We start from the raw sequence: 17,292 nt of genomic DNA, 5'->3' as shown, positions 1-17,292 counted from the left end.
ATAAAGCCCCAAGTAAGGCCAAAGGGTTGCCTCCATCTCACTAAAATTCTCTCTTTGCCTTCAAGTGCCTTCGCAGCCTTGGCTTCTTCCCAGTTCTTCCTCTCTTGCCCTGTAATCAAACAAGATCCCTCCATATTTCCCACTCCTGGCTCCAGCTGTCTAAACCTTGTTGTAGAATTGTCCTCACTGGACCTCTTCACCTCTGTGCCTCTCCTTCCCCTTTTTTTCTGCTCCTTAGCGCGAGCTGCCCAAACTCGGAGAGCGAGCCACCCCGGCACAGCAGCAGTGATAGCGGCAACGAGCTGCTCCGGGGGAAGCACAAGCCCCCGCCCTATGCCCTCTCGGTCGTCGAGCGCAACGCCAGGGTCATCCAGTGACTGTGCGGCTGCAAGAGGGCCAAGGAGCCCAAAGGCAAGGCTCCCTCTGGCATGGTGTAGAATAAAAAAAATATTGGGGAAAAAAAGGGGGATGCGATCGTACCCATTGCACCCCCCCCTTCAGACGGCCATGCCCTGTACACTAACACTATCCTACACACACTAGGGACAATTTATTTATACCAAGCCACTAGGGACAATTTATTTATACCTACAAACCTGTACGTTTTTGGAGTGTGGGAGGAAACCGAAGATCGCGGAGAAAAGCCACACGCGGTCACGGGGAGAACGTAAAACTCCGTACAGCAGCACCCATAGTCGGTGGGTTTCCGGTGCTACAGGCACCTCTACCGCTGCGCCACCATGCCGTCCACATAATGTACACTTCAAATGTTAACATTGCATGTACGATTGGCTGAAACAGGAGATCTGAGAATGACATTTACTTCAGCTTTACAGCCTCCAGAACAGGGATATGAGGAGAAGGCAGGCACGGGTTTTTGATAGGGGACGATCAGCCATGATCACAATGAATGGCGGTGCTGGCTCAAAGGGCTGAATGGCCTCCTCCTGCACCTATTTTCTATGTTTCTATAACAGCTGCTTCCCAATATTTATCAGCCCTTCCACCACCCTGCACAACCCTACCTCAGCACCAAACTATTATGGACTTTAAGCTCTACTTTGGCTTGTCCATCATGGTCTGGTTCACCTAGAATAACTCATATTTTATTATTAATTTATTTGTTGAGTTGTACATTAATGTCCTTGTAAAGCTACAGCAAGTAAGAATTGTAATGTTCTGGTCCCAGTGCATATGACAAGTAAACACTCTTGTCTCTTGAACAGCAATTGATTGAACTGCTGTTTATCTCACAGAATCTTAGAGAAATCCAGCACAGATACAGGCCCATTGACACACAGAGTCCTCGCCAACCATCAATCACCTATGTACCCTGATTCCAACTCTACCCTACATTTTCATCAACTCCCCCCAGATTCTACCACTTGCCTACACAGGTTATTTCGCAGAGGCCTAATTAATCCACCAATACACGGGTCTTTGGGATTGGGGTGCAAACCAGAGCAACTGGAGGAAACTCACAGTCACAGGGAGAACGTGCAAACTCATTACAGACTACATCTGAGCCCAGGGTCAAATCTTGATTCTGGCACTGTGAAGCAAGTGAAGCCGTGGAAAGTATCCTCACCTACGGAATCCTGGTGTGGTTTGCCAGCTGTACTGTGGCTGAGAGGAGGGTGCTGCAGGGAATTATAAAAACTGCGCAGCGCATTACAAACGCTAACCTGCCCTCCTTGGATGACATATACAAGGCCCGATGCTTGCTCAGGGCCATAAATATCAAGAAGGACACATCCCACCCTGCCAACCACCTTTTTACTCTGCTACCCTCTGGGAGGCGACTCAGGTCTCTGCAGGCTCGCACCGGTAGACTAAAAAATAGTTTCTACCCATGTGCGGTAAAAGAACTTAACTCCAATAGTGAACACTGGGAAGCAAGAAGTAACTTTGAGGAATACCGCTAAATTCTTTTAAACTTTAAAAAAAATGTATCTATTATTTACTATTAACTGTACATATGTGTATTGGTTGTTGTGTTGTATTTCTTTTAACGGAGGAGAAGCAAATGGAATTTCGTTGCTCAGTTTTGTGCAATGACAATAAACATATTCTATTCTATTCTATTCTATTCTATTCTATTCTATTCTATTCTATTAGCTGCACCACTGTATCCTGTACCTGAGAAAGCAAACCACGGCAAGAAGGCAGACACACTGCCTTTAGCAATGATCCAACAACATGACCATTCAAGGCTACCCCTCCCCCCCTCCCCCCTCCCACCCCCCATTGTGTTCTATGTTCATCTATTGCTCTATAATTGTATCAAACCATTTTTTTTAAAGTTGGAGTGTTTAAGTATGTTAGATTATTTTATGAAAGCAAACAATGTACTTTCACCCTTTGGAGATTGAAGATATGAATAAAGCTTGGAGGAAGCACTGATCCTTTGGTTGTGTCCCAGGCTCAAGAACTGAGCCACAATCTCGTGGATCATCGTTACCTGACTCTGAAAGCTGAAAAGAAAATCACAAAAAGACTTTGATTTATAGAGCATTGTTGATAGCCTCAGAACACTGCAAAGCCCTTGAGGCACTATTGCAGTTTGCTGTCACTGTTTTGTGACAATGGCTCAACAACCTATTTAAGTTCTCCCTGGAGTGCTGGCCAATATTTATCTCGCAACCAACACCTAACAAATGTTTGTTAGGTGTTGGTTGTGAGATAAATAATGGCCAGCACTCCAGGGAGAACTTAAGTAATAACAGAAAATCTTGGAAACACTCAGCAGATCAGGGAGCATCTGTGGAGAGAGAAACAGTTATTGTTTCATGTTAGGTACACAAAAATGCTGGAGAAACTCAGCGGGTGCAGCAGCATCTATGGAGCGAAGGAAATAGGTGACGTTTCGGGTCGAAACCCTTCTTCAGACTGATAGGGGGTGGGGGGGGAGAAGGAAGGAAAAAGGGAGGAGGAGGAGCCTGAGGGCGGGGGGATGGGAGGAGACAGCTCGAGGGTTAAGGAAGGGGAGGAGACAGCAAGGGCTAGCAAAATTGGGAGAATTCAATGTTCATGCCTGCCGGACGCAGACTACCCAGGCGGAATATGAGGTACTGTTCCTCCAATTTCCGGTGTTGCTCACTCTAGCAATGGAGGAGACCCAGGACAGAGAGGTCGGATTGGGAATGGGAGGGGGAGTTGAAGTGCTGAGCCACCGGGAGTTCAGGTAGGTTCTTGCGGACTGAGCGGAGGTGTTCGGCGAAACGATCGCCCAACCTCCGCTTAGTCTCATGTTAAATGTCTTTCATTAAAGGTTGGAAGATTCATGGAAACGTACAGCACAGAAACAGGCCCCTAGGCCCACCTCATCCATGACGATCTAGAGGTCTATCAATTATAACCCATTTGCCCACATTAGGCTTGATTCCCTCTACACCGTTCCTATCCAAGTATCGAACAAATACCTTTTAGACATTGTAATTGGTCCTCTGAAAGCTTGTTATAAATATTCACCAGCATATATGTGAAAAACCTACCCATCAAATCACCTTTAAATTTCTCCCCTCTCACTTAAACCCGTGCCCTCTAGTTCTAGACTCCCCTGCCCTGTGCAAAAAAGATTCCATCTATCCTATCTTTGCCAATCATAACTTTGTAAACCGTTATAAGATCACCCTTCAGTTTCCTATGCTCCAGAGAGGATAAACGCAGCCAATCCAATTTCTTTGTATGACTGCATTCCAGGCAAATCCTGGTGAATCTTTTCTGCACTCTCTCTATTGCTACCACATCCTTAATGTAGCATGGTGACCAGCACTTTACACCATATGTCAAGTGTGGACTAACCAATATTTGTACAGTTGTGACATGGTGCCCCAACTCTTATACTCAATGCCTTGGTTTACAAGGCAAGCAAACTAAACACCATCTTCTCCAATATATCCACATGTGTCAGCGCTGTCGGGGAGTGATGGACTTGCACCCAAAGGTCTCTCTGTATATCAATTCTCCTAAGGTCCCTTCAATTTATGATGATAGGTCTTCAAACCAAAAGGTTAGCTCTGTTTCTCTCTCCACAGATGCAGCTTGACCTGCTGAGTGCTTCCAGCATTTTTTGTTTTTATTTCAGATTTGCAGAACCCCAATTTTCTCATCTCCAGGGAGAACTACCCCGCTCTTTGCTAAAGTAATCTCGCCTAATTTAGGTCTTGGCTCCTCATTTCATCGGACAGAGCCCACCTTTAACAGGTTGCACTCTTCAGTCCTGCACTGCATTCAGTGGAGGTGGTGCTCAAGATTTCCGAGGGCAACCCATCAGATTCAGAGCCAAGTGGTGTGACTGAGTGAGCCCGGTTTCCATAGCCAAGGTTCTTACTGAGACGGGAGGTCACAAACCTGTCTACGATGCTGGCCGCTTTGATCTTGTCGAGGATGATGACGTGCTTGTTGCAATGCATCCCGCTGGACAGCGATATCCCAAGAGGGCAGCCTGGAGTTTTGGTGATTTCCACGAGCAAAGGACCAGAAGAATTGATGACGGAATCTGTAAGACAGAACGGCCACTGCCGTAACCACAGGGCTGCTTCTCTCATACTGTCCACGTCCTCCACAGTGCCGAAGATCAACGTCATGGTTCTGACAAAGGGCCCCGCACATGAAGCGAGGTCTCTGTTTCTTCCCTCTGCAGATACTGCCTGACCTGCTGAGTGTTACCAGCATTTTATTCCTACTCAATGCTTCCTATCCTGCCAGTGAGGCACCATCACCAACTTTATCTTATTGTTATTTTCTACCTGCTTCACCCAGCCTTTCACCTGCTTTCCAAATCCTAAGATCAAATGCTTTTTCCTGAGTAAAATAAAATTTGTTGTGGAACAACAAATTAATTCTGATCAAGTCATAGAAATACAGAGCAGAAACAGGCCCTTCGTCCCACGAGTCCACGTTGACCATTTACACTAACACTACATTCACTTTCTTATTCTCCGCATTTTCAGGTCAGGTCGGGGTGAGTTCCCCCGCCATGGGTACCATGTAATCCCGTGCTACCTGCTCCATGGTCGGATCGCCGGCGACTAAACCGTCTCCCCCACCTGGTTTGCCAGGTGAGAATGGGGCTGTGGACCCCCAGCAGGACCAAAAACAAGGGCAGATGAGTTCCTAGCGATCCAACGGCCATCCACACTTCAGTAGAAGTTGCGATCACTGTCGTACATAGCGTTGTAATGCACCGTGCTCGTTGATGTTTTCAACGATGATGTTGATGATGATGATTCTCCACACATTCCCATCCACTCTTCTGAGATTCTACCACTCAACTACTCTTTAAGGTAATTAACACTGCTAATTGACCTACCAACCTGCACATCTTTGGGACGTGGAAAGAAACCAGAGAATCTGGAGGAAATCCATGTGGAAGATCTTCAAAACCCTACACTGGGATCAGGATTGGACCAGGTCTGTGGTGAGTCAGTAGCACTACCTGCTGTGCCTCCCACCGGCTTAACCTTGATCATGTGATTCCAGAAACACTACAAACATAAATGGCTACCTATTCAGGGTGCACATTTTGGAAGTATAGTTATTTTATAATCTGGAAGGCAATTACTGTGAGGGTGATTGTTATTTCCCATTCTGTTGCAGGCTTTCTAGTCATTAGTATTGGATTAGTGGGAAGTACTGGACACCATCATAGGAGGAGGAGCCATCTTGGGGAACGGCTGCTTGCCAGCAGCCGTCCGTTTAATTCGCTTTTTTTTAAAGTTTTTAGTAAGTCCTGTGTTTTGTCCGTTGGAGAAATTGACTTTTTAATGTGGGGGGTAGGGGGCAATTTTACTTCTAGGTCCCTACCTGGTCGGTGAGGCAGCTTTTTCTCCGGGCTGCCCGTCGACCCGTCCTCGTGGCCTACCAGCGGGCTTGGAGCGCCGTTTCCTGGCGGGGACCGCCCAGCACCTCGGCCTCGGTGGCGGCACAGCGCTGGAGCGCTATCGCGGAGCGGGCGATGCCTTGCCTGGGTCGCCACGCTGGATCGACGCGCTGGAGCTCTGGTGAGCTGAGACCGCCGTGTTCAACATCTCCGGGCTGCGGGTCTGCGGAGCGGAGCAGGCGGCGCCGATTTCAACATCGGGAGCCTGGGAGCTCCAAACCGGCGCGGCCTTGTCGGCTTCGGAAGCCGCGCTCTCCAGCTAGGAAGCGGCCGTTCCAGGTGGCCCAGCCGCTGAGAGGACTCTCCCGACGCCGGGGCAAGACCACCCAGTGAGAACGGCCAGGAACATCGGGCCTCCGTAGAGGCAATTGCGGTGGCCTCAATAGGCCTGACTTTGGGGTGAACTTGGGGTTGGGGACTGGACATTGTGCCTTCCCTCACAGTGGTATCCATTGTGGGGGGATGATTTTTTGTCTGTAAGGTAATCCTGTTAGTCTTTGTCCAAGATGGCTGCCGTGAATGGAGAGTGGACGCTGGCGCGCTTTAGCTGCCGCTGCTCTCTCTTCACATTGTGTTTTTGATTTTTTGTTTTTGGACTGAATTCTGTTTTTAATTTGTGTTTCTGTGATGTCTTTATTATTTATTTTATTCTGATTATTTGTTTTTATTCCTGTTAATCTCTGTAAGGTGTCCCTGAGATGTCTGAAAGGCGCCCAAAAATAAAATAATAATAATTATTATTATTATTACCACTGAACAATTATTATAGTCTGTATTAGAAAAATGGACAACAGTTGTTTCTTAGATTACTCAGTGATGGACTGTGTGCATTGATGTAGAACAGGGCAGGGGTTGTTACCCAGGATGGTAAGAAATATACTGTTTGTTATTCAGGTGGTGGCAGTGGTTTTACCCCAGGCCTTAAAGTGCTACACGATGAACAGCATCAGAACAGTGGACAAGGCAGTTTCCTGGGTAGGAGGACAGTTCATTATGGTCAATGTGCTTTTTCCAAACTGAAGAGCAGTACACTGTGGACCTCAAGGCATCAGTGGATGTTAGTGGATCTGCAGATGGAGGGTCTCAGTATGAAATGAATTTGATGTTTCTTGGATTGGAAGGTAGTCCACAATAGTCAGAATTAAATATTGAGCAATGGGTGTTTCCCACACTGTAGTCTGTAGAAGGGTCTCTTCAGATGGCTACATTTTCATGATACACGGCACAATTTGGAAGTTGATTGCTGATATGAATAACGTGTGTTGGGCGGTAACAAGATGTAAAAGAACATACAGACTCGCAAAATGAATAGATACACAGTCAAAATTCATCAGAGAGTCCCGTGAAAGTGCTTAACCTGGGGCAGAAGGATGAGGAGAAGCAACGTAAAGCTAACTGGTACACATTACTTGGACAAGAGGTCTTGGGCTTTGCTTACCAACATTTTAGATTGTGGCAGGGGTTTTAGAAAACCGTTCGAAGCAAACAAAAGCAATGCTGCATGTTAGCATTTCTAAAACAAGCCACGATTGTGGTCAGCTAGTGTATTAAGACTAATTCCAGACACCTCGACTGAGGAAGGATGTCGAGACCTCCTGGAAAGGCACTGGCTCAAGGCACCCAGTTTAGGTGTAATGACAGGAGAATCTGGGGTGGTTCCCCTGAAGCAGTGGATGCTGAGGGGAATTGTTCAGTGGTGTCCAAAGTCACACACAGATCTGATTGGATAACTTGGGGACAGTGGTCCAAGAAGTGTAAGCAACTGGGCACAGTTATAAGCTGAATGGCTAAGGAACCAACGGCCTTGTAAAGAAAAGAAACACACCAATCTCGAATGTGTCACCTAAAAAGATGCAAAAGTGGATTTAATTAACTTTTCTGAGAGAACTGGATCAATACTTAAAAAAGAAAGAGTTTCAGTTTTGTATTGATCCAATTGGGGTCTTTGACATGCATAATCACCTGTGCTCTTTTTCTTTGGGATAGATGGGCAAAAATCATAGACAGGCTGGAAAAATAGCAGATAATGCTTGAGGAACTTAACAGGTCAGGTGGTGTGTGGAGAGACATACCAGGTCAATGTAATAGATGGATAATCTGCCATGTAATCAACAGACATGGAATTATTCCCAGGTTATGAATGCCCAACATGCACACCCCTACATACGAATGACATTCCATAATATTATTAAATTCAAAAGTCCATTGTACATACATATATTGTCCTACGAACAGTTGAACTCATTTATTCTCTACGAGTTTTATGAGGATATTGCCAGGACTTGAGGGCTTGAGCTATAGAGAGAGAGATTCGGCAAACTAGGACCTTATTCCTGTTCCTTTGTGCCCAGTTGCAGGGATTGGAAGGATATGTTTCTATGTTTCTATGATATGGATTATGCGCAGGTTGATAGTAAGATTAAACGAGAACTTACCAATTTGTAGTTTGATCGTTATTTTATGAGGAGTAACGTTGAGGGATTACGTGAAGAACTCCGCCAGGACGCATGCGTGTCATTCTTCAAAGCAGCGGTGTGAAATCACAGATAACTGTAATGACTAAACATAGTAAGATTAGAGAAGAGATACCAGTTGAGTATATGATCAAGGGTGGGAGCGGAGGGCACATAATCACTCAACGTTACTCCTCATAAAATAACGATCAAACTTCAAACTGGTAAGTTCTCGTTTAATCTTACTATTTTACTTCGGAGTCACGTGAGTGACTACGTGAAGATTTTAAAGCTCTGTGATTTCATGCCGTGGAAACGAGTCCATGCATCACATCTGCCTTGATTATGGGGAGAATAGTGTTAACATCATTAGACATCAATACGATATTGAAAACCCAACGATAAATATATTAACACCAAATTATAGCCCCTATTTATGGGGTAAATTATATTACAGAACTTAAAATTGTTTCTGCAAATGTTCCAGGTTCAATGACTGGTTTGTTATAAAATCGTTGGAAAGTTTTCTCCGTTGACCATCCTGCTGTCTTGAGGATTTGGTCCATAGGAACATCCAACTTCATAGCTGCCGATGTAGCTGCAGCCCTGGTGGAGTGAGATTTAAAATGCTAGTGCCTACTCCCGCCTTTATTAGGACCTGTTTTAGCCATCTAGAGATGGTCTGGACTGTCACTGTTTTGAGTGGCTGTTTGTAGCTGATTAAAAGTGACATTTCTTTCCCTCTGATGATCTTAGTATACTCCATATATAATAGTAAGTGTGTTACAATACAGAGACGATCATCTGTCGGGTAGGCCCTGAATTCGGTTTTTAGGCCTGCTGACCCCTGTCTGTTCTGTTTGACTAATTCATTGATGTGAAAAGTTAAATTTCCAGATGAAATAGTCATGTTGTCCAGCCTTAGTTTCTGTAGTGACTGGACCCTTTGTGCCGTGACAAAGGCCATCAGCATGACTGTTTTCATAGTCAGTTTCTGTAGGGACAGAGCTGTAGCTGGAGACCAGTTTCTTAACATGGTCAGTACAATGCTCACATCCCATATTTGGGAGTACCTGGTTCTTGGGGGATTAACATTAAAATGCCCCTCATGAGTTTGGTTACCAGGGTGTGTCCCAACAGAATGCCGCTCTGTTCCTTGCCACAGGTATGTTGACAGAGCACTTCTGGCGCAGTTGATGGCACTATGACTGAGCCTCTCATCGTAATGGAGGCTTGCCAGGAATTCCAGAACAGATGGGATGTTCATAGATCTATGGGTGATGTTTATTGTTGTGACAGTACTTCCCATTTCTTGATGACACCAAGTACTGTTTTTTGGTGGACTGTCTGTGGGCCGCTGAAATAATATCCACTGTTCGGTCCGTCAGTCCCAGGTGTAGTAGAGGTGCTTTCAAACTCTACAAATTAATAGGTTTATATAATTATGACATGGGTAACTTCCCCTTGTTGCGGGATGAACCAGTAAATTAGGTCTATGATGGATGGTGATGCATGGTTCCAATACCATGTCGAGTATCACCAGGACCCATGGTTGAGTAGGCCAATCGGGTACTATCAAAATACCAGACGCGGAGTCTTGCTGTATATTCCTAAATACCCGACTGATGAGGCAGAAAGGAGGGAATGCATAAATAAACAATCCCCCAATGCAGCGAAATGCATCTGTTGCCACTGCCTCAGGTTCTGGTTCCCATGAACATAATTCGATAGCTGGTGTGAGCCTGGATGCGAATAGGTCGATATCTGGTGTTCCATACCGTGCTGTAATTTCAGCAAATACATTTTTATCCAACATCCATTCAGTGTTTTCATTGAATTTGCGTGACCTGTTGTCTGCCACTAACTTTAGTTTACCTGGTAAGTAGGTAGCTGATATCCAAATATCTCTCTCTGGATACACTATTGCCAAATTGTGTTGGCCAGATTGTCACATAATGTCGATTTGTTTCCACCCATATGGTTGATATATGCTACCACGGTGGTGTTGTCAATTTGTAGTCTAACATGCTGGTGATATAACCCAGAACAATATGACTTAAGGCCATGGAATGCACTTAACATTCCCAGGTAGTTTATGCCCAGTGTTTGTAATAATGATGCCTCCTGTGCATTCCATCTCCCCCACAGCTGGAGATGGAATTGGTAGCACCCCATCCAAGTGCACTGGCATCAGTTTGTAGTTCCATAGACGGGTAGCTGATAATGTTTGGATAGGAACAATGCCTAATGTTATCTTTCCACCATTTTAGTTCCATTATGGCCTCTGTTGGTAGCTTCATAGGTCTGTCAAAATGACCACCATAATTTTTGAGTGCTCGTATTTTAGCCCTCTGTAATTTTTGATAATGTAAAGGTCCGATTTGTGTGGCTGGAAACGCAGCCACTATTATGCCAATTATTCTTGCTACCAGTCTGATGGATGGTTTTGTGATGTCAATGATTTTGCTGCAAGCCTCCATTAAGACTGTAACCTTTTCTTTCGGCAAAGTCACTGACATGTGAACTGAGTTAAGGGTGAACCCCAGATGATCCATTGTGTTAAATAACATCTGTGGTCACCTCTAATGGGTACTGTATAGTAAGCATCTTTTAAAACGATGTTTGCCATGTAGTAACCTAGGAAATCAATTGCTTAGCAGTAATAAAGGTTTCCATCTAGTAATGAATATATAGTACGAAAGTATTCAAATTAGTCAAATCTATGATGATGCGGCCACCACCATCTTGTTTACGATAAAGATTTTGGACACGAATTCCTGTGATTCGTGTTGGGTTTCCTCCATTACTCCTTTTTTATATGGCCACTGTAGTTCAGCATGCGCTTTTGATTTTTCTTTGCCTGTAAGCACGAACATTCGGTTCGGTACATGCTGAACTGGAGGATTATGTTTTTGTATAAATTCTATGGTATAATCCTATACTTCTGAAAATATAAGTGTCGGTAGTTAATTTATTCCATGCATCCAGATAGAATTGTAATCTCCCACCAACCTCGTAAGGAACCAGACCCACCTACCTCCATGGTTACTATTGGTAGGTTTGTTACTTTTTCGGCATCCTCCGTGGACGTTGAGGCGCCGGTGTCTGGATCTGTAGTTGGGTCGGTGTTGAGGGTTAGCGCATTCCCCAGGAAGGCCTGTCTGGGCCATGGCCTAAAAAGACCGATGTTGAGTGTTCCTGGCCTTTGAGCTTTCACCAGTTTGTCTTGGCCGACTGGTGGTGCGTAGGGGTGCTTTTTCTGGCCGAAGTAGTTTTTAGACGTTGCTTTAATGAGCCCCAGGGTTTTACCCTCTTCGTCAAGTTCTTTTATCTGTTTTGATAAGTTGCCTCCAAATAGTAATATTGGTGGTTTGGAGGTTGCAGGTTTGCATAGGCCTGCAAATTACGGTCTAAAGCCGGTTGGATGGCACTTCTTCCTAATGCTGTTTACTCGTATTGGTAGTTGCAAAATAAAGCCAGTGCACCCTGGTGATCTTGTGTCATGTCTTTTTTGTTTATTGTGCAGGCGAAAACCGTAATTCCCGCTGTTAGGACTTTCAGAACTTTCCGTAGTTTCAAGTCCCTGGCTCTGATTGAGGCTCTGACATGTTTTCAAATACACTGGTTGACACTGGGAACATTCAGTGTTTTGCAGTTCCATGGTGGTAAGTGTCTTGCTGTGGTGTCCAATAATGACTGTCCTTATAGCTGGTTGAATGACAAGTAGTTGATACTTGCAGCTATTTTAGGTTCCAGATTTTGGCCAGTTTGGTCGGGTTGAATAAACTGGGACACCATATCCAATAGGTTTTCTTGCACCCCATGTGCACTAGGGGTATGTTCTGCACCCCTCTTCAGGGTCAGCCCAGAATTGACCCCCTGTACTCCCCTCTGATGAGGGAGAAACACTGTGCAGCCCTACAAGAGGTACTGCTGTAGGACTTACTAGCTGCCCACTGTGACTAGTCTCCATCTCCCGGAGCCTGTCACTTTGGAGTATTTGCTCCAACAGCCGCTCCAACTGGCTCCAATGCTCTCGGGCACTGGCCACTCGCGGCTGCTCCAGTTCCTGCAGCCGCTCCAACCGGCTCCAATGCTCACGGGCAATGGCCGTCGCGGCTGCTCCTGAAGCCGCTCCTGCTCCAGTTCCTGCAGCCGCTCCAACCGGTTCCAATGCTCACGGGCACTGGCCGTCGCGGCTGCTCTTGTTCCCCGCTCCCAGCCGCTCCAACCGGCTCCAATGCTCTCGGGCACTGGCCGCTCGCGGCTGCTCCTGAAGCCACTCCAACCGGCCCCAATGCTCACGGGCACTCGCGGCTATTCAGAGTCGGACTCATCGGAGTCAACGACTCTGTTAGTTTTTTGCTTCGCTCTACCGCCCGGCCGTGGCCGGTGCGGGAGCGAAGTCGGGCACAGCTGTTCCCATTACGGGAGATTGGCGTGCCGTTGGCTGCTGCTGCTGCTGGCTGCCCGCAACTCCGCGGTTCTCCCCCGCCAGCTTTTTCGCAGCCTTCGTGGATCTGGTCCATGTCTCCACCTGTAAGGTAAGTGGAAGGAACGCAGAGTCTCCTTACCTGCTGTTCCCGGCTTTCAAATTCTGCCGCTAAGGGGAATGTCGTTCCCCCTGCTGTGACTCGTTGCAATGCGTGTAGCGATATGACACGCATGCGTCCTGGCGGGGTTCTTCATGTAGTCACTCACGTGACTCCGAAGTAAAATCAGAGATGGTCTTGACTTCATGTTTGGCACAGACTTTGTGGGTCGAAGGGTCTGCTCTTGTGTCTCTACTCTTCTATGTTCTATTTTCTATATGAGCCAAACGCAGGTAAATGGGACTAGCTTAGATGGGCATCTTGGTCGGCATGGACGAGTTGAGCCAAAGTACTTGGTTTGGTGTTGTATGACTCTATGACCCTCTACATTTTTAGTAATTGTTCTTTCGTGTCAGCCTTATGTGTTTTTGATGCCATTTATTACCAAACTAAAGAAAGACATCAACGTACCTCTCTCTGGGCAGCCATGCACATTCACGTAATGAAACTGTGTCTCCCACCACACTCGACTGCTCTGTGAACTTCACAAGGCTTACCCTCCTTGCTCCTCTCCAGCTGACAGCTGCTGTCACGATGCTGTGGAAACTCTCATCCCTGCAGCCCCTCTTCAGACCCAGAGCACCCACTAACGCAGTTACTGGGAGAGTGGTACCATCAAAGGTACCATCCTTCAAATGGGAAGGTCGAAAGAGTTAAATCGTAAACAAAGCTGACCACTAAGACCGATAACCAAACTGGAAGGGAATACCATTGAGTCCTACACTGGAGAGACTGAGGTAACTGAGGGATGAGCTTTGACAGACCACTGATCTCCCCTGGTCCCCAACTCCTCCTGTATACGTCCTTGATCTCGCATCTCAGCCCACAGTCCCGGCCTGCTCAGCGGCTCTGGGTTTTTCAGGATTCCATGAATAGGCAGCTGAGCCAATATACGCTTGTACAACCCCTTGATCCGTAACCCTCCCAGGAGGAATAACGCCACCCAGAAAAGCGACAAGTCCACCAACGAGGCTCTGCGCTCCTTACCCATGACGTTGACATCGTATTCGATCTGATAGATGGCTTCCTGGCCACACTGCCGCATGATGCTGGCTGCCTCTCCGTGACTCACGTTGTGAAGTGGAATCCCATCCACACTCAGTAATCTGTCCCCAACCTTCAACGTGCCTTCCCTGCAAATGTGACAGAAGGAAATATTATACCTTTTGGCCACTTCCTTCTGTCTTCTGTGACCGAGGACATGGATTGGGCCACTGCTGCATTGGGCCTTACACTGCCAGTGTTGGGAGTTCCCTCAAAACTTTGCGGTTGGCCTTTCCTCCCAACTGCATTCTCACTCGTCAGTCGGCAGCTACCCTTGTCCACATCAATGGGGTCAAGGGCAGCACACCCTTCAGCTCTCCACCACTTGTGCCATCACAACAATCACATGTGGGTCAAAGTGAGGGGTGGCAATGTAGCAGAACAATAGTGGTCTGAAGAAATGACATCCAAAAGCAATTAGGAGCAAGTGCTTTACATGGTAGTTCTCATCCCTGATACTCGGGGATGCATTAGGTTACCTGTCTGCTGGTCCACCAACCCTCACATGGGTCACCGCCAGCGCACGGGACTTGTTCCAGTCTTCATGGGCTCCACCTGCAACACAACATCCATTGCACTCATTTAATGAGACAGTCTCCTTTTCCCACATCAGCTATTATCTGTCAGCAGCACAGAAACTAGTCTGAGCAAGTAGACAGCAAAGTCTTCCCCTCCCCAGCCCCTGATAAAACTAATCCATCAGAAAAGAGGGATGCTCAATTCCTCATAGAAAGTGAGGGAATATTAGGATGACAATCTGGAAACATACCATTGTTGAGACAAAGAAAACAGCAAGTGTAATCTACTAGCCTGAGACAGATGTTAAACATTTCCTATTTCTTTTGTGAAAAGGACGTACCTTTAGAAGGGAGATGAGAAGAAATTTCTTTAGTCAGAGAGTGGTGAATCTGTGGAATTAATTGTCACGGAAAGCTGTGAAGGCCAAGGCAATGAGTATTTTTAAGGAGATTGATCGATTCTTGACTAGTATGGGTGTCAGGTGTCAAGGGTTTTGGTAAGAAGGCAGGAGAATGGGGTTAAGAGGAGAAGATAGATCAGCCATGACTGTATGGCGTAGACTTGATTGGCCAAATGGCCTATATGCTCCTAAAACATGAATTTATGAACTTATTATGATTCCTTACAGTGATTTTTAGTACATACCATGTCCACCTTTGAATATTTAGCAGTGGCTGGCTTTCAAGAATAACCCCAGTTTTTGATGGAGATCTATCTCCCAGCACAAGTAAGTAAATTTGAGATGAACCACGTACAGAGACCCCTTCCATCTGTTCTCGGCAATGGACCAAGAGGTGGCAAGCTCATTGCTAAACACAGCTGGGTACTCTCCTGATTTCACCTGGAGTCAACTACAAGAATTAATGGGGCTCTAGGGATTCCAAGTAGTTTTCATCTACTTCCCTTCGCATCTCAGGCAGAAATGCTGTCTGCAGGGAATGCACCAACTTATTGAAGCTCATATCCGAATTCTTAAATAGTTAAAATAGAAAATGCATTGATTTAAATGGACTGATTATGCAGAAGGGTGTAGAATGAGTGAGTGATGTTCTTGTTCCTACTTAGCACATGTGACCAGAGATGATTTCTCCCTGTTATCTCAGTTGTAACGTTTTCAACGCCAAACAGATTTATCGTGAAAGAATGCAGAAGTCATTAACCTCTGTGTGGATGGTGAAAAAAGAGCATTAGTTGCAGAAAAATTATGAGACTTTGCAGTGTTTGCAAACTGTTGTATCCCATGAGGAAGGTTTTAGCCTGCGATAACCACACCTAGGAAATCTCTGAGTTCACCTGCATCACTCAACTGGAATCTGTAACCATAGCCAGGGAAAGCAAAAGGACACAGACTTGCCTCCGATTCGGAACATCATAGACTTAAATCTCACTTCTGGGACGCAATCATTTTGGCTTTGGAGGTTAAGGTTATCCAGGGTCAGGAGACTGTGAGTTAAAGTCCATCACTAGTCAGGTGGCGCAGCGGTAAAGTTGCTGCCTCGCCACGCCAGACACCCAGGTTCGATCCTCACTATGGGTGCTGTCTGTACTGAGCTAGTACGTTCTTCCCGTGACAGTGTGGGTTTTCTCCGGGAGCTCCGGTTTCCTCCCACATTCCAAAGACGGACAGGTTTGCAGGCTAATTTGCTTTAGTGAGAATTGTAAATTGTCCCTAGTGTGTGGGATAGTGCTCGTGTACAGGGATAGTTGGTTGGCGTGGACTCGGTGGGCCGAACGGCCTGTTTCTGTGCTGTATCTCTAAACAGAACTCAACTAAACTAAACAGTGAGATACTGAGTAATGGCAACAATATCTCACAAGCAAGACATTTTCTTCTAGCGCCCTGCCAATATTCAATCTTCACTACAAGAAGAACTTGATTTCATTATTAGTGGGATTTTGCTGGGCTGCAAACTTGTTGCTGCATTTCCCATACTACAACAACAGGTCCACTGCAGAAGTAATGTATTGGCTGTAAAGCAATTTTGTATGTCCTGAGAGGAGTGAAGATAAAGCATAAAAAGTTTAAAATACCGCATCTTATCGTGTTTGCTGAACATTTTATTTTCTGCTTGCATGTCCTTACAACTGCTGCTTAGTGGAGGATTCTTGTCAGATAAGCAGGCCCTATTCTAAGTGATTTAATTCTGTTCTTGCAATGAACAGTGATGTACAATACAATTGCAAATACCTTGACAGACCCTGATGTGGACCATCACCAAAAAACAGGAGAAAATGAAGGAGAAAGTGAAACGGGTAGAAAACATAATGACTAACCCCTCATCACAAAACCAAAGCTGTTGCCTTCTTTGTACAGTGTGATTTCCACTGTCTTTGGAATAATTCTTGCGTTGTTGTCTGGCACTAGAATGGAAATAAAGTTCTGATCAATAAATGCATGGAAAGAAATGCAATGTTTTTACCTGATTTGACACTGCACCACACAAACCAGGGGGAATCTCAGCCAATACTGAGTTAGCAGATCACAGTTATATTTTCACCCATATCTGAGGAACAGAGAGGGAATAAAATAGCCAAGACCCATGGTGCGCTGGTATTAAACGATGTTCAGTGAATCAGAGTGCAAACACTGAAGAGGGAACCTGGCCAGGCTTGTCTGGCAAACCAGGGTCATGGCAGAGAATATGAAGAGAGAGCTATCAGAGGGTGATCAACGCACAAGGAATAGTATCCCGCTTTTAGTTCAATTCTACTGAGGAGTTTGAAAGAAGAGTTATTGAGTTTGACACCAAAGAAACAGGCCCTCCAGCTCACTGAGTCTGTGCTACACTCATTAACACCA

The 17,292-nt window shown here is 45.8% G+C and overlaps 1 protein-coding gene across 1 annotated transcript in view; it reads right to left on the bottom strand.

The window, feature by feature from the left end:
- The window catches only part of grip2 (glutamate receptor interacting protein 2), a 418,148-nt gene that overhangs the window by 58,233 nt on the left and 342,623 nt on the right, over window positions 1-17,292 (bottom strand). Inside the window, exons 5-8 of the mRNA XM_033036792.1 lie at window positions 16,767-16,853; window positions 14,453-14,528; window positions 13,917-14,062; window positions 4,354-4,501 (exon numbers count right to left, since the gene is read on the bottom strand). Of these exons, the coding sequence (XP_032892683.1) occupies window positions 4,354-4,501; window positions 13,917-14,062; window positions 14,453-14,528; window positions 16,767-16,853 (457 nt within the window). The remainder of the gene's footprint in view (window positions 1-4,353; window positions 4,502-13,916; window positions 14,063-14,452; window positions 14,529-16,766; window positions 16,854-17,292) is intronic.

The sequence above is a fragment of the Amblyraja radiata genome, chromosome 18 (genome assembly GCF_010909765.2).
Source record: "Amblyraja radiata isolate CabotCenter1 chromosome 18, sAmbRad1.1.pri, whole genome shotgun sequence".
In the NCBI taxonomy this organism is placed as follows: domain Eukaryota; kingdom Metazoa; phylum Chordata; class Chondrichthyes; order Rajiformes; family Rajidae; genus Amblyraja; species Amblyraja radiata.
The sequence above is the reverse complement of the archived record's forward strand: the minus strand, read 5'-3'. Positions and strand labels throughout refer to the sequence as shown.